General features: G+C 49.2%; 1 protein-coding gene across 10 annotated transcripts in view; it reads left to right on the top strand.

Annotated features, from left to right (window-relative positions):
* Positions 1 to 293: 293 nt before the first annotated feature.
* KSR2 (kinase suppressor of ras 2) overlaps positions 294 to 22,839 on the top strand; it is a 434,938-nt gene continuing 412,392 nt past the window's right edge. For 9 of the 10 annotated variants that reach the window (XM_089323244.1, XM_070065978.2, XM_070065979.2 and 6 more), the window contains exon 1: positions 294 to 1,273. In XM_089323244.1, the coding sequence (XP_089179370.1) occupies positions 1,094 to 1,273 (180 nt within the window). In that variant the 5' untranslated portion in view covers positions 294 to 1,093. Of the gene's footprint in view, positions 1,274 to 1,297; positions 1,471 to 22,839 lie in introns of those variants that run through there. The other variant, XM_089323245.1, reaches the window with a different exon arrangement.

Raw genomic sequence — 22,839 nt, 5'->3', positions numbered from 1 at the left:
AGCAGCCTCGGCCCGGCGCGCGCGCTGGCCCCGCGCCCCCGCCCGTCGGCCGCTCGCTCGCTCGCTCGCTTGCACTCACGCACGCACGCCCGGTAGTAATTTCACTTTGCCACGCGAGCGCCGCAGCCCCTGGAAAGTCCGCCCCCAGCTCCCCGCTGCCCTCGCCGGCAGCCGGCCTTTCCCCCGGCCAGGTGCGCGAGCCTGCGCGCGCCTCCTCCGCCTCCTCCAGCGGGTCCCTGGCGCGCCGGGGCCGGGGCCCGGCTGGGGCGGCTGCGCGCACGGCGCCTCTCCACCAACCCGCTCCCCTGCAGGTCCCTCGCTCGCTCTCCATCCCTCGCCGGCGCTCCCTCGCTCCCCCCCGCCCCGTGATTGACAGGCAAGATGTCGGTGTGGAGCGAGGCAGGAGCGATTGCAGCAGCCGTCACCCCCGGAGCCCGGCGGCGGCAGGAGCAGCAGCGGCGCGGAGAGGAGACAGCAGCCGCCGCAGCCGCGGGAGCGATGCAGACCGCGCCTTGAGAACGCGCCCCAAACCGTGGACCATGCCGGCTCCCTGCAGCCGGCAGGGGGGCCAACTAGATTTTTTTTGACATAAAAGCCAGCCAGCCCCCAGTATATAATTTTGTCCTTCACGGAGCCGGTGTGTAAGGAGTGAGCGCTATTTTCCTCCTCCTCCTCTTCCTCCTCCTCCTTCTCCTCCCCCTCCTCCCCCTCTCCTCCTCCTCTTCCTCCTCCTCCTCCTTGCTAAGTGTACAGAGAGCATCACATCACCTGGTTGGCTTCTGAGAACCGGCAGCTCTCCTTTTCAGAGACCAGGGACTCAGAGAGAGGGGACAATTCTAATGGAGTCTGCTTGGTACCCCAAAATAAAATAATACATTTTAGCTCTCGTCCCTTCCTCCTCCTCCTCCTTCCCCCCCCCTCCCCGCCCCCTCAAGCCCGTGTGAGATGGTGGGCTGCTTCTTCAGGAGACGCTGGTGAGAAGTCGCAGTGGCTGGAGCGGCGCAGGGGGGAGACTGCCTTCGCCAGCATTCCCCTCCCCCCTTTTCTCTCTGGGAGGAGGAGGAGGAGGGGAAGGGGGGCTGCAGTGCAAGCGATGGATGAGGAAAACATGACGAAAAGCGAAGAGCACCAACCTCTGAGTTTGCAAAAAGCCCTACAGCAGTGCGAGTTGGTCCAAAACATGATAGACTTGAGCATCTCCAACCTGGAAGGGCTTAGGACCAAATGTGCTACCTCCAACGACCTCACACAAAAAGAAATCCGGACCCTGGAGGTAGGTGCTGCTTACGGCGACCATCGAGCCTCGCCTCCCCGGCCCTTTCCGCCCTGGGATCTTGCGGGCTGGGGGCAGGAGGCTGGAGGAGGGAATGGACGCCAGGTGGGCTCGGGGAGGTTTTCTGTGACTGATCGCCCGGCGCAGGCTTCGCCGGACGCTGCTTCTCCGCGCTGCTTGGCTGGGTGGAGGTAGTAGTAAGTAGTGGTTGTTATTCCGTATTTATTATCATAGCATCCTCACTCGCTTCCCCTCCGAAGAGGGAGTCCTCTCGTTTTTTCCGCTTGTGGATTTGTTTATATGCCACGGGGGCTTGTGTGCTGGGCAAGACGCTAAGGAGCTGCAGAGAACCCACGTGACCTTGCGCGTTCTGCAGGTGGTCGAAAGGTGGCTTTTGCTTGCAGAATGGGGCTGCGGATAAATGTGAGACCTCTGCTTTTTTCTCAGCCACTGTCCCCCACCCCCTCCTTTGCTCCTTGGATTTCTGTTTTGTTTTGTTTCCAGTGATGTACACGTTAGCAAGCAAAGTGCTGGGGGGGAAAATCCCTATGGAGCAATCCATTGCCAATCGGATCATTTCGATGCAGCGAGCTGTTGCAGGCCTGAAATGTGTATAAAGGGAAAGACAGATAGCGATGCCTGAATCAGCACACACGGGTGGTGTGGGAAACCCTCTTGGATCCCGATGGGACTGCGCCGAAGCCGGTCCGGAGGAGGCCATGCCTTGGGTGTGTTGGAACCTCCTTCCCGACAGAAGTTGAGGGGGAGTTTGGAGCGGTGTTTTGAGGGGTGGGATGGGTTAGGGGAAGGATGCAAACTTTCCCCGAAGGAAGACATCAGCAGTTACTCCCGCAGAACGCCCTGTGGTCCAAGGAGGGTTTCTGGTACACTGTTAAGATGCTAGGTGTCTGTGGACTCATGGGGCATCCACACTGTTTCAAACACCTGAAGGCTTCCACGTCGACTCCCCTCCCACAAAGCGGCTCAGCGGCCCACCTGGGTTGCTTAGATCTGGGGACTGCTGTGGGCTGGCTGGCATTTGCTGAGGGTTGCAGCGGTGAGCGGGGGTGATCTCTCTTTGGTGGAGTGGATGCAGGAGGTTCACCTTGGTCCTGCCCTGTGCATCTCCGAGGCCTGAACTCTTCCTTCCCTGGGGCCCTCATGTTCTCACTTGGGCAAGGGCTTCTCTGATTCACTTTCAGGCCTGTTTCTTCCGTGGTTTTAAATTTGGCCAGAGGTCAACATACAGAAGGCCATCCTTTGAAAGAGGAGTTCAGTGGGTGTTTGTGTGTGGGGTTTCATGCACTGTTTGGATGCGAGTCTGTGCGCACCTGTCATCTGGGAACATGATCCTCAGAAGCGAAATAAGATAAATGTCAAGGGGGTGTTGGGGGAGTGGGAATTGTGTTGGGAGGCGCAGGTATTGCCTTTCTCAGAGCTTGGACCAGCAGGCTAGGGTAGGACTCTGCTCTGGCGCCCACCCTCTGTCTCTGTACAACAGTGTCCAAGAGCAGATTCTGTTCCAAACTGCATGCAGCAAAAAGATAAATAAGCCAAAGGCCACCCAAGCCCGTCTGCTCCTGGGAGCCAAGCGAGTCCCAAAGGCTAGTTTCTGTATTACTATGTGTTTCTCCAGAGTTTTCCTCTCATCCTTTTTGCCCCCCACTCCACCCTCTAATGACTACCTGGACAGTAGTGATTGTCACAGGAGGTTCTGTGTTTCGTTGCTGGCTTTCTACAGATGCGTTTCTTTTTCAAACTTGCAGTGGAGGCCTTGGTGTAGTGGTAGCGGTGCTGGAGGAGTTGGAGATGTAGGGACTGTATCTGTGTGTGGTTTCCTGGTCCCAGTTAGCTTCAAAGCATGCCAACCGCTTTCTCCGTATTGCCTGGGGAGCAGTCTCCAGCGATTATGCCAGTGTAGACTTCTCAGACCTGCAGGACCAGACAAGGGCTCCTGTTAAGTCCTGCCAGTCCTCAGGCTTGAATCTGCTGAATTTTCTACCCTAGCAGTTGTCTAGTTCTGAGTCTCAAAACCACATATGTGTGCTTGTTAAGATGCAGATTCTCTGTTGCTAACCCTGGAGATGCAAGTGTGGTTGGGATTGAAGGGCACGGTCTAGGAGTTTCTGATGCATGGTTTCCTGTTGACATTCTGGAAAAAATACGAATCCATTGGGAAATAGATACTGTATCTCAGTGCTTCATGGTGAAACCTTCCTGTTCACAAAGACTCAAGTAATTAATCAATGGAATAGACCATCTCTGAAAACCTTGGTAATCAGCAAAACTTGTTAACATGCATGCGACTCCTATAGAAACAAAATTATCCAACATGCACTTGACCTGCAAGAAGCATACGCCATGGTTAGGGAGACAAATTTAATAAAACCTGTGTGAAAAGTGATAAAATCCAAAGAGTAACTGCTGACATGGAAGATGGTGAGTGGGCCCAGTAAGTGTGCATCAGGCTGCGTGAAATGGAAAACCCAACTATAACGGGGGAGCAAATCATGGTTTCTTTTTCTCAGGTAGTCAGAATTCTGGAGGGATGATGGGTGCTTGAGTTGTTCCAATTGGTCAGTAAGATCAGGGCTGATGTCTTTGGAAATTCCCATGCCCTTCCCTTTAGAGTTGCAACATGGCTCCTGCAGCTTCAGCTGTCACATCCAGTTCAAGGCAGGAAAGAGGTCAGGGTGAGGATTAGGGGCCATGCCTTTGTTTCCCCAAGACACCTTATCCTTTCAGCCCACAGATGGTGTTTAATTGTGTCTTCGTGGTCAGACCTGGGTTGGATGGCTAGACCTAGCTGCAAGGGAGGCAGGGAGTGGGGAAGTGGGAACACAGCATGATCGGCTTACGCAGATCGTTCTCTGCTGCCTGAGATGACTTGTTGTCGCTCTATACAAAATCAGGATTCTGGCACAAGTGGCTATTGGATGGTCAGTCAGCAGTTTCCAGCATAGCAGGTGATGAGGGATCATATCTTGGTAGGAAGAAAACTTCAGTGAACCGTGGAGTTATGATGTATATTTCAGCTTTAGCTTTTCTATTTACATTATCTTAGGCTAGTAGTGATTTAGATTTCCTTGGTCCATAGTTCATCTTCTTTTTTGGCAAAATGGTGAAAGTAGACCTGAGAGGATGACTGTGAGGACTAAAAGAGAGAACACTGTCCAGAGACAAGCACTGTGGAAAATCCAGTGCCTGCTGATGCCAAGCTAAGAACAGCCATGATGGTGGGACAGTTAGCATTCCATGGCATGCAACAGATAATGTGGGAGGCGACAGCTCAGGTCAGTGGGAGTGAGGAAGGAACTTGGCTGTATTTCCAAAGTATGTTTGTTGAACCCTAATTCTGTAGTGTGTCAGCATTTTTCATTTGTAACACATCCTGAAACCCAGGCACTGTACTGGATGCTATGGTCAGCAAGCATTCTGTAGACAGAAAAAAAGCACTACTTGGTTACTACGTTTGGAGAAGATTGGATTAAGCAAAGGAAAATGGTTGTCTTTACTGCAGAGCTTCTCAGAGCCTTTGACGCCACACATGTGCCTTGTGCCTCCAGGAGCACACAGAGCCCACGATGGTTCCTTTTTCCAAGGATTTCTCTGGGGACTTTTATTCCACAGAATACACTGGGGGGAACATGGGCAAAGCAGGTAGGGAAGCCTTCATGGTTGGGGAGATGGGGATTTGGCGTGGAGTGGAGGATGGGAGGGTCTAGGCCTTGCTAGGCAAGAGCAACACTACAGATGCAGCCGTTACCATGTCTTCACAGGGAGCTTAGGGCCCAGCTGCCCTGAATGGGGGTTACCTGACAGTGGGTCGTGCAAAACCAGTGAAAGGCGCTCAAACTCCTGGGGTCTGATTGAGGATAGGGGAGTCAGACCAACCAGGTTTGAATGGATTTGGAGTGAATCCAATAAAAGAGCCATTTAATGGTTCATCTGTTGTCTACACCAGGGACTGGCAAATGTTTTTAGTGAAGGAGCGGGTGGTAAATAGTTGAGGCTTTTTGGGCCTTGGGGTTATTTTATTTTATTTTTAAAAAATTTTTATGATTTATTTTATTTATTTGAAAGACAGAGTTACAGAGCGGTAGAGATAGAGAGGTCTTCCATCCACCGGTTCGCTCCCAGATGGCCGCAACGGCTGGAGCTGTGCCGATCTGAAGCCAGGAGCCAGGAGCCCCCTCCAGGTCTCCCATGTGAGCGCAGGGGCCCAAGGACCTGGGCCATCCTCCACTGTTATCCCAGGCCATAGCAGAGAGCTGGATCGGAAGCAGAGCAGCCGGGACTAGAACTGGTGCCCATATGGGATGCCGGTGCTTCAGGCCAGGGCGTTAACCCGCTGTGCCACAGTGCTGGCTCCAGGCCTTGTGCTTTTCAACACAAGCACACAACCCTGCTGTTATGTAGTAGCCACTGACAATGCATCCCAGAGTGGACATCAGGGGCATATTTCCCAATAAGCCTTTACTTATAGACCTTGAAATTTGATTTTGATAAAATGTTCACATGTCATGAAATATTATTTTTCTTTTGACTTTTTTGACATTTCCTTTTGTAAAATGTATTAGTTACCAGGCCTTACCAAAACAAGTGGTAGGTCAGATTTGGCCTGTGGCTGAAGCTTGCTGTAGGATGGGCAGGATGGGTGAGACCCTGAAGGACTCACCCCAGAAGGTGAGCAGGGAATATTAGGATCAGAGAATACTGGCCAAGGGGGATGTGTTCTGAGCTGGTCTTGATTTTGGTCAAATTGCAGGTACGGGGATCAGTGCACAATCTCCTTGTGCAGGAAGGGCCTGGTCGCCACGCATCTGTCCATTCTTTGTCCTGCCTGTGTTCCATCTTAGATCTCTGCTGGGAAACTTTGGGCTTAAGACAACCATCTTCACTTTCCATGATGCTGTGGGAGGTGCTGGCCTGGGCTCATTCATGCGCCCTGTTCAGGTGCCGGGGGCCTGCTGGTTGGCTGGGGAGCCTCAGTTCTTCTCCACTTGGTTTCTCCAGCAGGATAGCCTGGTTTTGGACATGGTAGCTGCAGCAGTGTTTCCAGGGCCAGCCCCTGATGCACAAGCCCTTCTTAAATCTCTGCTATTTCTTTTTTTTTTTTTTTATTTGACAGGTAAAGTTATAGACAGTGAGAAAGAGAGACAGAGAGAAAGGTCTTCCTTCGGTTGGTTCACTCCCCAAATGGCTGCTATGGCTGGCGCTGCGCCGATCCGAAGCCAGGACCCAGGTGCTTCTTCCTGGTCTCCCATGCGGGTGCAGGGCCCAAGCACTTGGGCCATCCTCCACTGCCCTCCCGGGCCACAGCAGAGAGCTGGACTGGAAGAGGAGCAACTGGGACTAGAACTGGCGCCCATATGGGATGCCGGTGTCGCAGGTGGAGGATTAACCAAGTGAGCCACGGCGCCGGCCCTCTGCTACATCCTTTTTTTAAAGACTATATTTATTTGAAAGTAGGAGTAACACACACAGAGAGGGACACACACACACACACACACACATATCTTCCATTCTCTGATTTATTCCCTAAGTGGCTGCAATTACCCAGGCTAGTCCAGGCCAAAGCCGGGAGCTTCATCTGGTTCTTCCACATGGGTGAGTCATCTTCTGCTGCCTTTTCCAGGCCATTAGCAGGGGACTGCATTGGAAGTGGAGCAGTGGGGATGTGAACTGGCGGCCATACGGATGCCGGCATTGCAGCTGGCGGCTCTACCTGCTACGCCACAGCAACCCTTACTGGGGTCCTGCTGACCGGATCATGTTATGTAGATAAGCCCAGAATCAGGGATGTGGCTGTGGGTTTCAGGAGGTCTGATTTATGGGGTTGTGTGGGCGGGGAGGGGGAGACAATGAATAACCAGTATAACAACATGCCGCCGTAATGACAGAAGACGGACCCAAAAGGACATTGGAGAGAAGTGGGGAGGGGTGCAGGATGAGCGGCAAAGGCTGCCTGGAGGCAGCGAGCCATGAAATACCGGGGGCCGAGGAAATGTCAGGTGCATCTTCCTGCGTAGAGACGTGCCGGCGTTGCTGTTGGAACAAGGAGATGACTGGGGTTGGAGTGAGTGGATGGGGAAGGGATGAGGGACTCCGTGGAGCAAGGAGCTCGGCCCTGGTCACAGATACTCAGATTTTATTGTATCGGGAGCGAGACTGATATATAAAAAAAATTTTTTTTGACAGGCAGAGTGGACAGTGAGAGAGAGAGAGAAAGGTTTCCTTTGCCGTTGGTTCACCCTCCAATGGCCGCCGCGGCCAGCGCTCTGTGGCCGGCGCACTGCACTGATCCGAAGGCAGGAGCCAGGTGCTTCTCCTTGTCTCCCATGGGGTGCAGGGCCCAAGCACTTGGGCCATCCTCCACTGCACTCCCGGGCCACAGCAGAGAGCTGGCCTGGAAGAGGGGCAACCGGGACAGAATCTGGCGCCCCGACTGGGACTAGAACCCAGTGTGCAGGTGCCGCAAGGTGGAGGATTAGCCTAGTGAGCCGCGGCGTCGGCAGATACTCAGATTTTATTGTATCGGGAGTGAGACTGATATATAAATTTTATTTATGCCGGCGCTGCGGCTCACTAGGCTAATCCTCTGCCTGCGGCGCCGGCACCCCGGGTTCTAGTCCCAGTTGGAGTGCCGGTTCTGTCCCAGTTGCTCCTTTTCCAGTCTAGCTCTCTGCTGTGGCCAGGGAAGGCAGTGGAGGATGGCCCAAGTGCTTGGGCCCTGCACCTGCATGGGAGACCAGGAGGAAGCACCTGGCTCCTGGCTTCGGATCAGTGCAGCACACTGGCCGTGGCAACCATTTGTGGGGTGAACCAACCGAAGGAAGACCTTTCTCTCTGTCTCTCTCTCTCTTTCTCACTGTCTAACTCTGCCTGTCAAAAAAATTTTTTTTATTTACTTGAGAGACAGAGAGATAGAGATAGAGCCCTCCCATCTATTGGTTTATTCCTTTAATACCTGCAACAATCCTGACTTGGCCAGCCTGAAGCCAGGAGCTAGCAACTCAGTCCAGGTCTCCCTGTGTGTGACAGGAACCCATCAATCACCTGAACCATCAGAGCTCTCTCCCAGGGTCTGCATCAGCAGGAAACTGTAGCCAGGAGGTATAGGTGGGCACTGAACCCAGTGTGTGTCTTAGCTGAAGAGTGAGCCCCTAGGTCAAACTTGTGGCCCTTATTTATGTTGTTAAAAGATCTGTCTGCTGCTGGGAAGGTGGACTGTAGGGGGATAGGATTGCGAGCAGAGAGGCAGTCGGGAGTAATTGTGGAAGTCTAAGCCAGCAGTGATGTGGCTTTTTAAAAAATAGTTATTTATTTATTTGAAAGTCAGAGTTATACAGAAAGAGGAGAGACAGAGAGAGGAGAGGCAGAGAGAGAGAGAGAGAGAGAGAGAGAGAGAGGTGTCTTCCATCTGCTGGTTCACTCTCCAATTGGTCACAACAGCCGGAGCTGTGCCAATCCGAAGCCAGGAGCCAGGAGCTTCTTCCGGCTCTCCCACGCAGGTGCAGGGGTCCAAGCACTTGGGCCATCTTCTACTGCTTTCCCAAGGTAACCAGCCTGGAAAGACCTTGTCCTGTCCTCTGTCTTGTTCTCGTGGAGTGTGAGTGAGACCTCATTCCAGAGGGTTGTTGTCCCCTGGGTGTTGGGCTGTGTTCTGTGAGGGAGTTTGTTATCCTTGTGTTCCCAGTGGGCAGAAACCTGGGCCGTCTTCCTCCCTGCAGAGAATCCGTCTTTTTCTGGGCTCCCACTCAGTCAGCCCGAGCTGTTAGGGGAGATGGGACAAGGCCCGCAGCTCTGGGCTTGGCGTCAGGGGAGGTGTTCAGAGGCCGAGACCGACAGGGGACCTGTGGCAGCCAGGAAGGAGGACGGAGAAGCTGGTGGATGGGGAGGGAGCGGGGACCAAAGTAGGAGCAGAAAGTGTGGACAGGTTTCTTTAGCAGGCTCTTCGTTTGCTGAGTTCAGAGGCAGTGGTGTGACCCACACTGCTTAGGACGGCAGCAGCAGGTGCAGGGTTGGGGGTTTACTGCTCTACTGTGGGTCCCCGACCGTACCATGGCCCAGAAGGGTAGAAAGCAGGAAGGGGACACGTAGAGGCTGATGGCAGTGATGTGGAGGGAGGGGCGGCTGTGGGGCTGAGAGTCAGGATGAGCGGCTGTGTCCCTGTGGCACTTTCTCTGGTGACTGTGACAGAGGATGATTATTGAAGGGAGGTGGGACGCGTGGGAGCATTCTCAGAGGCAAGTGAGGATGAGGCGAAAGAGGGAGGAGGTTTCTAATCTGTTTTTTACTTACTTATTATTTTATTTATTTGATTCATTTTTTAAAAGATTTATTTGAAAGACAGAGTGACACAGAGAGATAGAGACAGAGAGAGAGGTCTTCCACCTGCTGGTTCACTTCCCAGATGGCCGCAATGGCTGAAACTGTGTCGATCCAGAGCCAGGAGCTTCTTCCGGGTCTCCCACGTGGGTGCAGGGGCCCAAGGACTTGGGTCATCTCCTACTGCTTTCCCAGGCCTCAGCAGAGAGCTGGATCGGAAGAGGAGCAGCCGGGACTAGAACTGGTGCTCATATGGGATGCCAGCACTGAAGGCCAGAGCTTTAACCCGCTGCTCCTAAGTGCCGGCTCCTATTTTATTTCTTTGAAAGGCAGGGAAGCACACACCCACCCACCCACCAAGGTTGGGAGAGAGAGAGAGAGCTCAGGGCTGGGTCAGGGTGAAGCCTGGAGCCTGCAACTCAATCAGCGTCTCCCATGTGGGTAGCAGGGACCCAACCATGTGAGCCATCACCTGCTGCCTCCCACAGTGTGCATTGGCAGGAAGCTGGAATCAGGAGCAGAGCCAGGACTTGGACATAGGCACTCTGATGTGGGATGCAGATGTACCAAATGGTGTCTTAATTACTGTGTCCCTAAATCTCTCCTTTACAAGCCTTAGTTTCCTTGATTATAAAGCCAAGCTAGGGGCTGGTGTTGTGGCGCAGCAGGTTAAACTGAAATCAGCATCCCCTATCAGAGCATGAGTTGGAGTCCCAGCCGCTCTGCTTCCAATCCAGCTCCCTGTTAATGCACCTGGGAAAGCAGTGAAAGATGGCCCGAGTACTTGGAAGACCACGTAGGAGACCGAGGTGGAGTCCCAGGTCCTGGCTTCAGCCTGGCCCAGCCCCAGCCATTTGGGGAATGAACTAGCAGATGGAAGATCTCTTTATCTTTGTCTCTCCTTGTCTTTCAAGTAAATAAAATAAATCTTTAAAAAAATGACATAATTTCCTTTACAAATTTATTATTTATATATAGGTATATATATTTATCTCCTTCAAATAAATAAATTATATATATATTTCAGCATATATATATATATATGTATGCTGAAAGATAGTTTTAAGAATAGCTTGCGGCCGGTGCCGCGGCTCAATAGGCTAGTCCTCCGCCTAGCGGCGCCGGCACACCGGGTTCTAGTCCCAGTTGGGGCGCCGGATTCTGTCCCAGTTGCTCCTCTTCCAGGCCAGCTCTCTGCTGTGGCCTGGGAGTGCAGTGGAGGATGGCCCAAGTGCTTGGGCCCTGCACCCCATGGGAGACCAGGAGAAGCACCTGGCTCCTGGCTTCGGATCAGCGTGGTGCACTAGCTGCAGCGCGCTGGCCACAGCGGCCATTGGAGGGTGAACTAACGGCAAAAGGAAGACCTTTCTCTCTGTCTCTCTCTCTCTCACTGTCCGCTCTGCCTGTAAAAATAAATAAATAAATAAATAAATAAATAGCTTGCACCTAGATCATGAACCTACCAGGTACAACCAAGAGATGGTTGTGCCTATAAACTCCGGGCAAGTCTCTGGTCGAAACTTTGCTGCTGTGTGGGAGTTCTCTTCTTATCCTTTTGTGAGACCTGGAGTTGTTGGCAGTGGTACCCAGAGCATCATCACACCAGTCAGAAGGAGTCACGAGTGTTTCCCTGTTGTCCGTGCACGAAATCACCGGGGTGATGCTTAACCAGGGCTGGCAGCCTGGGCTCAACACTCAGGCCAACAGGTGTCAAGAAGAATCTGTCCAGTGGGGCAGCCCAGGGACTTTTTTTTTTTTTATTAGTAAAGGAGGCACAGCACCTTTAAATACTGCTTTACATATTGTTATCATTATCTGACCTGAACATCCAAGCTGCAAGTGTGGATTCTCATTCCTCGGCTCCGAGGAAAGCTGCCCTTCAGGGACCTCTGCCTGCCACACCCTGCCTTGCACACCCTCACACTCACCCAGTAGCTTGTACAAGGCAGCAGAACAGCAATAGCATGTTCCCCGTCAGTATTTTATTAGGAAGCTTCTGACATGCAGCCAAGTTGAAGATACTTTGCAGTGAACATTATTACCACGTGGTGCCACTCACATGTTGCTCCACTTGCTTTATTACGTATTTGTCCATCAGTCACTCCCTCTTTCCATCGGTGAGTCCATCTTGTTGATCGATGTTTTCCCAATAGATTGCAGGGTGGAGCTGGTGTTGTGGTGCAGTGAGGTAAGCCACTGCCTGAGAGGCTGGCATCCCATAGGATTGCTGATTTGAGTCCTGGCTGCTTCACTTCTTTTTTCTTTTTTTGACAGGCAGAGTGGACAGTGAGAGAGAGAGAGACAGAGAGAAAGGTCTTTCTTTTTGCCGTTGGTTCACCCTCCAGTGGCCACTGCGGCCGGTGCACTGCGGCCGGCGCACCGCGCTGATCCGAAGGCAGGAGCCAGGTACTTCTCTTGGTCTCCCATGGGGTGCAGGGCCCAAGGACTTGGGCCATCCTCCACTGCACTCCTTGGCCACAGCAGAGAGCTGGCCTGGAAGAGGGGCAACCGGGACAGAATCCGGTGCCCCGACCGGGACTAGAACCTGGTGTGCCGGCGCCGCAAGGCGGAGGATTAGCCTAGTGAGCCGTGGCGCCGGCCTTGCTTCACTTCTGAGCCAGCTCCTGTTAATGTGCCTGGGAAAATAGCAGAAGATGGCCGAAGTGCTTGGGCCCCTGTCACCCTTGTGGGAGACCCAGATGGAGTTCCAGGCTCTTAGCTTTGACTGGAACTCAAGCCATTGTGACCATTTTGGGGAGTGAACCAGTGGATGGAAGATCTCGCTCTCTCTGTCTCTCCCTCTCTTTCTATAACTGTGCCTTTCAAATAAATAAATAAATAAATATTAAAAAAATAAATTTTAGGTAACAGTATACTCTCTCCCCTAAGTACTTCCTTATATAGGTCATTAATTAAAGTTCACTGTTTTTTTCTTTTGATGTAAAATGGACATAGAATGGAAACTCCAGATTATAAGTGTATATACACTAAATTAAATTTTTTTTTCATTGTATTTGAATTGTAGAGAGCTAGAGAGAAGGAGACAGAGACAGAGAGATAGATTCTGTCTACTAGTTCACTCCTCAAATACCCCAGCCATGGGTGGGCCAGGTGGAAGCCAAGAGCCCACACTCACCTTATATCTCCCACCTGGATCACCTGGATGGCAGGGACCTGAAGAATTGAGCCATTGTGTGCTACTTCCCAAGATGCACATGAGCAAGACAATGGATTCCAAGTGGAGGAGCCAGGACTCTAACCAGGCACTTCAGTGTGGGATTCGGGCATCTCGCGGTGTCTTAACCACTGCCAAACACACTGCAGGCGGAAACCTAGCCTACTACGCAATAACACTGACCCCCTCATTAAGTTTTGACACATGTATATACCAGTGTAGCCTAAATGTCTACCAAGATATAGTGTATTTACCATCACATGGCTAAGTCTCATCCTTTCCCTTAAGTCAACCAGTTTTCTGGTTTTTTATTTTATTTTTTTACTTTTTATTTATTTAAAATTTTATTTTTTATTTTTTTATTTTTGACAGGCAGAGTGGACAGTGAGAGAGAGAGAGACAGAGAGAAAGGTCTTCCTTTTGCCGTTGGTTCACCCTCCAATGGCCGCTGTGGCCCGCGCACCGCGCTGATCCGATGGCAGGAGCCAGGTACTTCTCCTGGTCTCCCATGGGGTGCAGGGCCCAAGCACTTGGGCCATCCTCCACTGCACTCCCTGGCCACAGCAGAGAGCTGGCCTGGAAGAGGGACAACCGGGACAGAATCTGGCGCCCTGACTGGGATTAGAACCTGGTGTGCCAGTGCCGCAAGGCGGAGGATTAGCCTAGTGAGCCGTGGCGCCGGCCTTTTTTTTTTTTTTTACTTTTTATTAAATTATCTATTTATCTATTAGAGAGAGAGAGAGAGAGAGAGAGAGAATCTTCTGTTTGTTGATTCACACTCCCCTAGATGGCTGCAACTGGCAGGGCTGGGCTAAGGAGCCAGGAATGCTATCCAGGTCTCCTATGTGGGTGGCAGGGGTCCAAGAATTTGGATCATCATCCTCTGCCCTCCCAGGCACATTAGCAGGGAACTGGATTCGAAGTGGAGCAGCCGGGACCTGAACCAATGCCTTTAAGGGATTCCAGTGCCACAACTGGCCCCCTAATCCGCTATGCCGTAATACTGGCCCTGATGAATTAGCTTTTAATCTGGTCTAGACCTGCATAAAAATGAAATCATCCATCATAACTGTTTTTTTTTTAAGATTCCTTATTTTATTTATTTGAAAGAGTTACAGAGAGAGGTAGGGACACACAGAAAGAGATACATCTTCCATCTGCTGGTTCACTCCCCAAATGGCCACAATGGCCATAGCTGAGCTGATCCAAAGCCAGGAGCCAGGAGCTTCTTCCAGGTCTCCCATGTGGGTGCAGGGGCCCAAGCACTTGTGGCATCATCTGCTGCTTTCCCAGGTGCATTAGCAGGGAGTTGGATCACAAGTGGAGCAGCCGGGACTTGAACCAGTGCCCTTATGGGATGCTGGCGCCGCAGGCTGAGGCTTTAACGGCACCTGCCCCTGTTTTTCTTTTGACTTGAGTTTTGACTCATAATGACTTCCTGTAAGGCCTCCCATCATGAGGACACAGAACAATTCTTTGCCTCCAAAAGCCCTCCTCTATGCTCCCCTCTGCTGTCTGCCCCTCCCTGTTCTGCAGCCCCCTTGCGACTGCGACCTGTTCTGTGTCCGTGGTTCTGGCTCTCTGAGAGTTGTAGAAATGAAATCGTCTGGCGTGTAGCTCTGGAGACTGTATTCACTCAGCACAGTGCTGAGCCCCAGTGCTTCCATGCGCCAGTCTTTCATTCCTTCGTGTTGCTAAGAAGCGTTGGTTAGGTCAGTGCTTACCCATGTACTTGTTGGAGGGTATTTGATTGGTGTTTGGGTTTTGGTGATCATAAGCGGAGAGCTTCTATTAACATGTGCTTGCAGCTTTGGTATGAACGTAAGTTTTAATTTCTCATGGGTAAATACCTAGAAGCAATATGGCCAGATCATGGTGTAGGGATAGGTTTAGTTTCTTAAGACCCTGCCAAACTGTTTGCCAGAGTAACTGTACCATTCTGTAGCTGTTCCACCACCCCCTCAACACTGGTAAGGCCAGCATTTTTATTGTTGCCTCTCTACTAACCAAGTAGTGGTTTTCTTTTCTTTTTTTTTTTTAATTAATTTATTTATTTGGAAGTCAGAGTAACACAGAGAGAGGAGAGGCAGAGAGAGAAAGAGGTCTTTGATTCACTGGTTCACTCCCCAGTTGGCTGCAACAGCTGGAGCTGTGCTGATCTGAATCCAGGAGCCAGGACCTTCCTCCGGGTCTCCCACGTGGGTGCAGGGGCCCAGGGGGCCCAGGGACTTGGGCCATCTTCTACTGCTTTCCCAGACCATAGCAGAGAGCTGGATCAGAAGTGGAGCAGCCGAGTTTCGAACTGGCGCCCATATGGGATGCCGGCGCTTCAGGCCAGGACATTAACCCATTGCTCCACAGCGCCCGCCCCTGTGTAGTGGTTTTCATCTTTTCTTTTCTTTTCTTTTCTTTTCTTTTCTTTTCTTTTCTTTTCTTTTCTTTTCTTTTCTTTTCTTTTCTTTTCTTTTCTTTTCTTTTCTTTTCTTTTCTTTTCTTTTCTTTTCTTTTCTTTTCTTTTCTTTTCTTTTCTTTTCTTTTCTTTTCTTTTCTTTTCTTTTCTTTTCTTTTCTTTTCTTTTCTTTTCTTTTCTTTTCTTTTCTTTTCTTTTCTTTTCTTTTCTTTTCTTTTCTTTTCTTTTCTTTTCTTTTCTTTTCTTTTCTTTTCTTTTCTTTTCTTTTCTTTTCTTTTCTTTTCTTTTCTTTTCTTTTCTTTTCTTTTCTTTTCTCCTCCCTCCCTCCCTCCCTCCCTCCCTCCCTCCCTTCCTCCCTTCCTCCCTTCCTTCCTTCCTCCCTTCCTCCCTTCCTCCCTTCCTTCCTTCCTTTCTCAGGCAGAGTTAGACAGTGAGAGAGACAGAGAGAGACAGAGAGAAAGGTCTTTCTTTTTCCGTTGGTTCACCCCCTAAATGGCTGCTACGGCCGGTGTGCTGTGCTGATCCGATGGCAGGAGCCAGGTGCTTCTCCTGGTCTCCCTTGGGGTGCAGAGCCCAAGCACTTGGGCCATCCTCCACTGCACTCCCTGGCCACAGCAGAGAGCTGGCCTGGAAGAGGGGCAACCGGGACAGAACCGGCACCCCAACCAGGACTAGAACCTGGGGTGCCGGCGCCGCAGGCAGAGGATTAGCCTAGTGAGCCTCGGTGCCGGCCTCATTTTCATTTTTATAATGACCAACGGTGTTGAATTTTTTTTTTAATGTTTCCATATAACCTTTTATTTTTTTATTTTTATTCATTTATTTTTTTATTTTATTTTATTTTATTTTATTTTGACAGGCAGAGTGGACAGTGAGAGAGAGAGAGAGAGACAGAGAGAAAGGTCTTCCTTTTTGCTGTTGGTTCACCCTCCAATGGCCGCCGCGGCTGGCGCGCTGCGGCCGGCGCACTGCGCTGATCCGATGGCAGGAGCCAGGTGCTTCTCCTGGTCTCCCATGGGGTGTAGGGCCCAAGCACTTGGGCCATCCTCCACTGCACTCCCTGGCCACAGCAGAGAGCTGGCCTGGAAGAGGGGCAACCGGGACAGAATCCAGCGCCCCGACTGGGACTAGAACCCGGTGTGCCGGCGCCGCAAGGCGGAGGATTAGCCTAGTGAGCCGCGGCGCCGGCCTCCATATAACCTTTTTGGTAAAACGTCTGTTCAGTTCTTTTGCCCACTGGAAGAAGTTGGATGGCTTGTTTCCTTATTGTTGAGGTTTTTTGTTCTTTAAGGTTTATTTTACTTGAAAGGTGGAGTTACAGAGAGGGAGAGGCAGAGACAGTGAGAGAGAGAGAGAGAGAGAGAAAGACCTTCTGGTTCACTCCCTAAATGACTGTGACAGCTGGAGCTGGGACAGTCTGAAGCCCAGCTGAGCTTCTTCTGGGTCTCCCACGTGGGTGCAGGGGCCCAAGGCCTTGGGCCATCTTCTACTGCTTCCCCAGGCCATAGCAGAGAGCTGGATTGGAAGTGGAGCATCTGGGACTAGAACTGGCACCCATATGGGATGCTGGCACTGCAGGCAGCGGCTTAACCTGCTTTGCCACAGTGCTGGTCCCCTATGTTGAGTTTTGAGAGAACTTTACATAGCCTCAATACAGTCCTCCGTCAGATATATAGTTTGTAAATATTTTCTCTCAATTTTTTTGGGTTGTCTTTTTCCCCCTTAATAGCACAAAACTTCTGAAATCTGATAATGTCTGATTTATCATTTTATGTGCTTATGAGTCATGTTTTTTGTTGTACTATGTAAGGACTCTGCCAAACATCAGGTCACAAATTTTTTTTTTTATATTTTCTCACTAAAGTTATATGCTTGTACAGTATACATTTACATCTATGGTACATGTTTATATATGGTGTGAGGTTTCAGTCAAGGTTCATTTTTTTTTTTTTTGCATTTGAATGTCTAGTTGTTTCAAAGCCATTCACTGAAAAGATTTCTTTCTCCATTGACTTGCCTTTGTACTTTTTTTTTAAAAAAATCAATTGGTCATATGTGTGAGCATCTATTTCTTGATTCTTTTTTCTGTTCCATTCATCTCTGTGTCTGCTCCTTTGCAGAGACCACATTGTTGTGGTCATAGTACCTTTGTAGTGATTCTTAAAGCACAATAGTACGCATCTTCCAAATCTCTCCTCCTTTTCAAAATTGTTTTAGCTCCTTTGACCTTTCCTGTAAACTTTAGAATCAGCCTGTATTTAGTTAGTTCTTAAACCTATAGATTAGTTTTGAGGACATTGACAGCTACGTCAGGTCTTGCAGTACATGAATGTGGTATGTCTGCTTTTGTCTTGGTTCATTTCTTTCTTCAGTGTTTTGTGGTTTTCAGTATATAGATCCCTGCATGTATTTTATTAGAATAACACCTAAGTATTTTGGTTTTTGGATCTGTTGTGAATGATGTTTCTTGATTTAGGGACCAGTGTTGTGGTGTGGTGGATTAAGCCACTGCCTGCAATGCCGCCGTCCCATACGGGTTCTGGTTTGAGTCCTGGATGCTCCACTTTTGACCCAGCTCTCCGCTAACACACCTGGAAAAGCAGTGCACGATTGCCCCAGTACTTGGGCTCCTGCACCCATTGGGAGCACTGATAAAGTTCCAGTCTCCCGGCTTCCGCTTGGCCCTCACCTGACTGCCGCAACCATTCGGGGAGTGAACCAAGGGATGGAAAAATCTCTCTTTCTCTCCCTCTCTCTCTGTAACTGCGCTTTTCATATAAATAAGTCTTTAAAAATCCTTTTTGATTTCTAATTGTTAATTTCCATTGTTAGAAATGTGATTTTTGTGTATGTGTGTTGAACTTGTATCCTGTGACTCTGGTAAACATATTTGGGAGTAGTAAAAAGTGTTTTATTTTTCTATATTCTATGGGATTTTCTACCTGGACAGTCATGTTGAATGCGAATAGGGAGAGTTGTTCTTTAAAATAAAACTTCATTTTTGTTTTACTGAGCAGACTTCCACTGTGATGTTGAATGGGAATAGTGAGAGAAGACATCTTTGTCTTGTTCCTTAGGGGGAAAGCGTTTAGGCTTCTACTGTGAAGTGTGATGTTAGCTTTGTTTTGGTATATGCTCACCTTTGTAAGGTTAAGAACTTCCTCTATATTTCCGTTATTAAAAGCCTTACTGATGAATAGGTGTTGAATTTTGTTAAATTTATTTTATTTTTAAACACAGATTTATTTATTTGAAAGGAAGAGTTAGAGAGAGAGAGAGAGAGAGACAGAGATCCCCCATCCACTGGTTCACTACCCCAATGGCCACAATGTCCGGAGCTGGGCCAGGTGAAAGCCAGGAGCCTGGAGGTTCCTCCAGGTCTCCCATGTGGGTGCAGGGGCCCAAGCACATGGGCCATCCTTCTCCGCCTTCACAGGCCATAACAGAGAGCTGAATTGGAAGTGGAGCAGTCAGAACTTGAACTGATGCCCATACGGGATGCCAGCATCACAGGCAGTGACTTTACCCACCATGTCACAATGCTGGCCCCTAAGAGCATTTTCTGTGTCAATTGATGTGGTCATGTGTTTTATCTTTTTTATCTATTAGTATGGTGGATTATACTGTTTTATTTTGAAATTTTTTAATTGCTTTTTTTTTTTTTTAGATTTCTTTATTTATTTGAACATCAGAGTTACACAGAGAGAGGAGAAGTAGGGAGAGAGAGAGGTCTTCCATCCGATGATTCACTTCCCAGTGGCTGCAATGGCTGGAGCTGCGCCGATCCAAAGCCAGGAGCCTGGAGGTTCTTCTGGGTCTTCCACGCAGGTGCAGGGGCCCAAGGCCTTGGGCCATCTTCTACTGCTTTCCCAGGCCATAGCAGAGAGCTGGATCGGAAGTGGAGCAGCCGGGTCTAGAACTGGCGCCCATATGGGATGCTGGCACCTCAAGCCAGCGCGTTAACCCACTGCGCCACAGCGCCAGCCCCTGATTTTTAAATTTTGAACTAATTTTGCATTCCTGTACATGTCATGGTGTATTATTAGAATATTATTATTTTAGTGTAATTACTGGATTACACTTGTTACCTTTTTCATGGAGATTTTTGTGTCTATGTTGATAAGGCATTTTAATCTGTGGTTTTACTTTCTTGTACTGTTTTTCTTTATTTTAAGTCCCAGGGTCATACTTGCCTCCTAAAATAAGTTGAGAAGTGCTTCTTCTACTTCTATTTTATGGATGAAATTGTACAGAATTGTTGATACTTTTCTTTATGTGTTGTTTGGAATTCACCAGTGAAACTATATGAGACTAGTTGTGTATGTTGAAAGCTTTTTTAAATTTTTTAAAATTATTTATTTATTTATTTATTTATTTATTTATTTATTTATTTATTTATTTTGACAGGCAGAGTGGACAGTGAGAGAGAGAGACAGAGAGAAAGGTCTTCCTTTGCCGTTGGTTCACCCTCCAATGGCCGCCGTGGCCGGCGCACCACGCTGATCTGATGGCAGGAGCCAGGTGCTTATCCTGGTCTCCCATGGGGTGTAGGGCCCAAGGACTTGAACCATCCTCCACTGCACTCCCGGGCCACAGCAGAGAGCTGGCCTGGAAGAGGGGCAACCAGGACAGAATCCAGCGCCCCGACTGGGACTAGAACCTGGTGTGCCGGCACTGCAAGGCAGAGGATTAGCCTAGTGAGCAGCGGCGCCGGCTCATGTTGAAAGCTTTTAACAACAAACTGAATTTTAAAAATAGTTTCAAGTCTATTCATATAATATTTTTGTTCTTGGGTGAATTTTCCTTGTTTATGGCTTTTATGGAATTAATATATTTTATTTAAATTATTATATTTTATTTAAATTATTGAATTTATATACATAGAGTTGCTCTTTTCTCTTTTTTCATTGCTGTAGGATCTGTAGTGCTGCTCCTTCTTTCATTCCTGGCATTGGTAATGTTTTCTCTTTCTTTTTTCTTTGTCAGTCTGGCTAGAAGTTTATCTTTTTTTTTTTTTCTTTTTTTGCCAGGCAGAGTTAGACAGTGAGAGAGAGAGAGACCAAGAGAAAGGTCTTCCTTCTGTTGGTTCACCCCACAAATGGCGCTATGGCTGGTGTGCTGTGCCGTTCCGAAGCCAGGAGCCAGGTGCTTCCTCCTGGTCTCCCATGTGGGTGCAGGGCCCAAGCACTTGGGCCATCCTCCACTGCCTTCCTGGGCCACAGCAGAGAGCTGGACTGGAAGAGGAGCAACTGGGACAGAATTTGGCACCCCAACCAGGACTAGAACCCAGGGTGCCGGCACCACAGGTGGAGGATTAGCCAAGTGAGCCGCGGCGCTGGCCTAGAAGTTTATCATTTCAATTCTTCTTTTATTAGAACCAGGTTTTGGCTTCACTTATTTTCTCTTTTGTTTTCAATTTCATTGATGTTTGTTCATATTATTTTTCCTTTCTTCTTCTTGGTATGGATTTATTTTGCTCTAGTTTTTCTATTTCTTGAGGGTTGATGCTGAGTTTGTTGATTTAAGACCTTTCTTCTTTCCTAATGTAAGTGTTATTGCTATAAATTTCACTGTGAAACCTTCTTGAGGACTTCATTCTTTTTTTTTTTTTTAAGATTTATTTATTTGAAAGTTAGAGTTATACACACACAGAGAGAAGGAGAGACAGAGAGAGAGAGAGAGAGAGAGAGAGAGGGATCTTCCATTCACTGGGTCGCTCCCCAGTTGGCCGCAACAGCCGGAGCTGCACTGATCTGAAGCCAGGAGCCAGGAGCTTCTTCCAGGTCTCCCACACAGGTGCAGGGGCCCAAGGACTTGGGCCACCTTCCACTGCTTTCCCAGTCCATAGCAGAGAGCTGGATCGGAAGTGGAGCAGCTGGGCCTAGAACCGGCGCCCATATGGGATGCTGGCACTGCAGGCCAGGGCATTAACCCACCTTCTGGGCCACAGTGCCAGCCTCCTTCATTGTTTTTTAGTTCCTACTATTTTCTAATTTCTTTTCAGAGTTCCTCTTGGATGCTTGTATTCTATAGATGTATGTTGTTTGATTCTCAAGTGTGTAAATATTTTCTGTTATGTTTTTGTTATTGATTTCTATGTTAATTCAACTATGGCCAGTGTACATATTTTGTATGGTTTCAATTCTCTTAAAATACGTAAGGGTTATTTTATTACTCTAGTTATACTCTCTTTTGGTGAACATAACTGTCAATTAATCTAGTTGGCTGATGGTATTACTCTGATCCTCTATATTTTGGTTTTCTTTCTAGTTTTTTTATAAGATTTATTTATTTATTGTAAAAGCAGAGTTGCAGAGAGGCAGAGGCAGAGAGAGAGAGAGAGAGAGAGAGGTCTTCCGTCTGCTGATTCACTCCCCAATTGGCCGCAACAGCCGGAGCTTCTTCTGGGCCTCCCATGTGGGTGCAGGGGTCCAAGGACTTGGGCCATCCTCCACTGCTTTCCCAGGCCACAGCAGAGAGCTGGATCGGAAGTGGAGCAGCCGGGACTTGAACCAGCACCCATTTCGGATGCCGGCGCCACAGACAGAGCCAATGCCTCTGGTTGTTCACAGAGGGGGAGATGATGCTTTCTGCCGTGCTGTGGACTTGTCCGTGTTATTTCTCACTTCCAGTGGTTTTTGCTTCATGTGCTTTGGATTACGTAAAGTGTATGCACACGTGCATGGTTCTTTCTTGGTCATTTGGCCTTGTATCATTATTTAGAGTTTCTTGTGATTTTCCTTTCTCTGAAAACTGTATTCTTTGATATTAATATTGTCATTCCAGATTTTCTTTATTTTAAAAAATTGAGATAAAGGGCAGCACTTGGCCGATGCCGCGGCTCACTAGGCTAATCCTCCACCTAGCGGCACCAGCACACCGGGTTCTAGTCCCAGTCGGGGCACCGGATTCTGTCCCGGTTGCCCCTCTTCCAGGCCAGCTCTCTGCTGTGTCCCGGCAGTGCAGTGGAGGATGGCCCAAGTGCTTGGGCCCTGCACCCCATGGGAGACCAGGAGAAGCACCTGGCTCCTGTCATTGGATCAGCGCGGTGCGCCTGCCGCGGCAGCCATTGGAGGGTGAACCAACGGCAAAAGGAAGACCTTTCTCTCTCTCTCTCTCTCTCTCTCTGTCCACTCTGCCTGTCAAAAAAAAAAAAAAAAAAAAGGGCAGCACTCTAACCGTGTTACAGTGTGCAGTCAAGTGATTTTTAGTATCTCAGCGTTTTTCAGTCTTCACTGCTAAGTAAATCCAGCACATTTCCATCACTACACATGAAAAACCCTTGTAGCTATTAGCGATCAGTCTCGATTGTCCACTCATCTGTCCTCTGTCACTCATTTTGCCTGTTCTGGACGTTTCATACAAGTGAAGTCCTGCAGTATGTCTCCTTTCGCTCAGCCTCACGTCTTCAAGGTCCATCCGTGTGATAGCGTGTATTAGTACATCACTCCTTTCTGTGGCTGAATAATATTCCAGCGTGTGGGTCGACTTTGTGTACCCAGTCGCCAGCTCATGGACGTTTGGGGCCTTTCCACCTGGTGACTGTTGTGAGTGATGCCGCTATGAACATTTGGTGAGGGGGATGGGGCCCCTTTGGGAGAAAACTTTTTCTGAAAGCTGATGAAATGTTTCCAGGTTCAGACTGGGGAG

This window comes from Oryctolagus cuniculus, chromosome 21 (genome assembly GCF_051225735.1).
Source record: "Oryctolagus cuniculus isolate XC-2025 breed Fujian yellow rabbit chromosome 21, ASM5122573v1, whole genome shotgun sequence".
Taxonomy (NCBI): domain Eukaryota; kingdom Metazoa; phylum Chordata; class Mammalia; order Lagomorpha; family Leporidae; genus Oryctolagus; species Oryctolagus cuniculus.
Note: the sequence above shows the minus strand (reverse complement) of the source record. Positions and strands in the feature narration are given on the sequence as shown.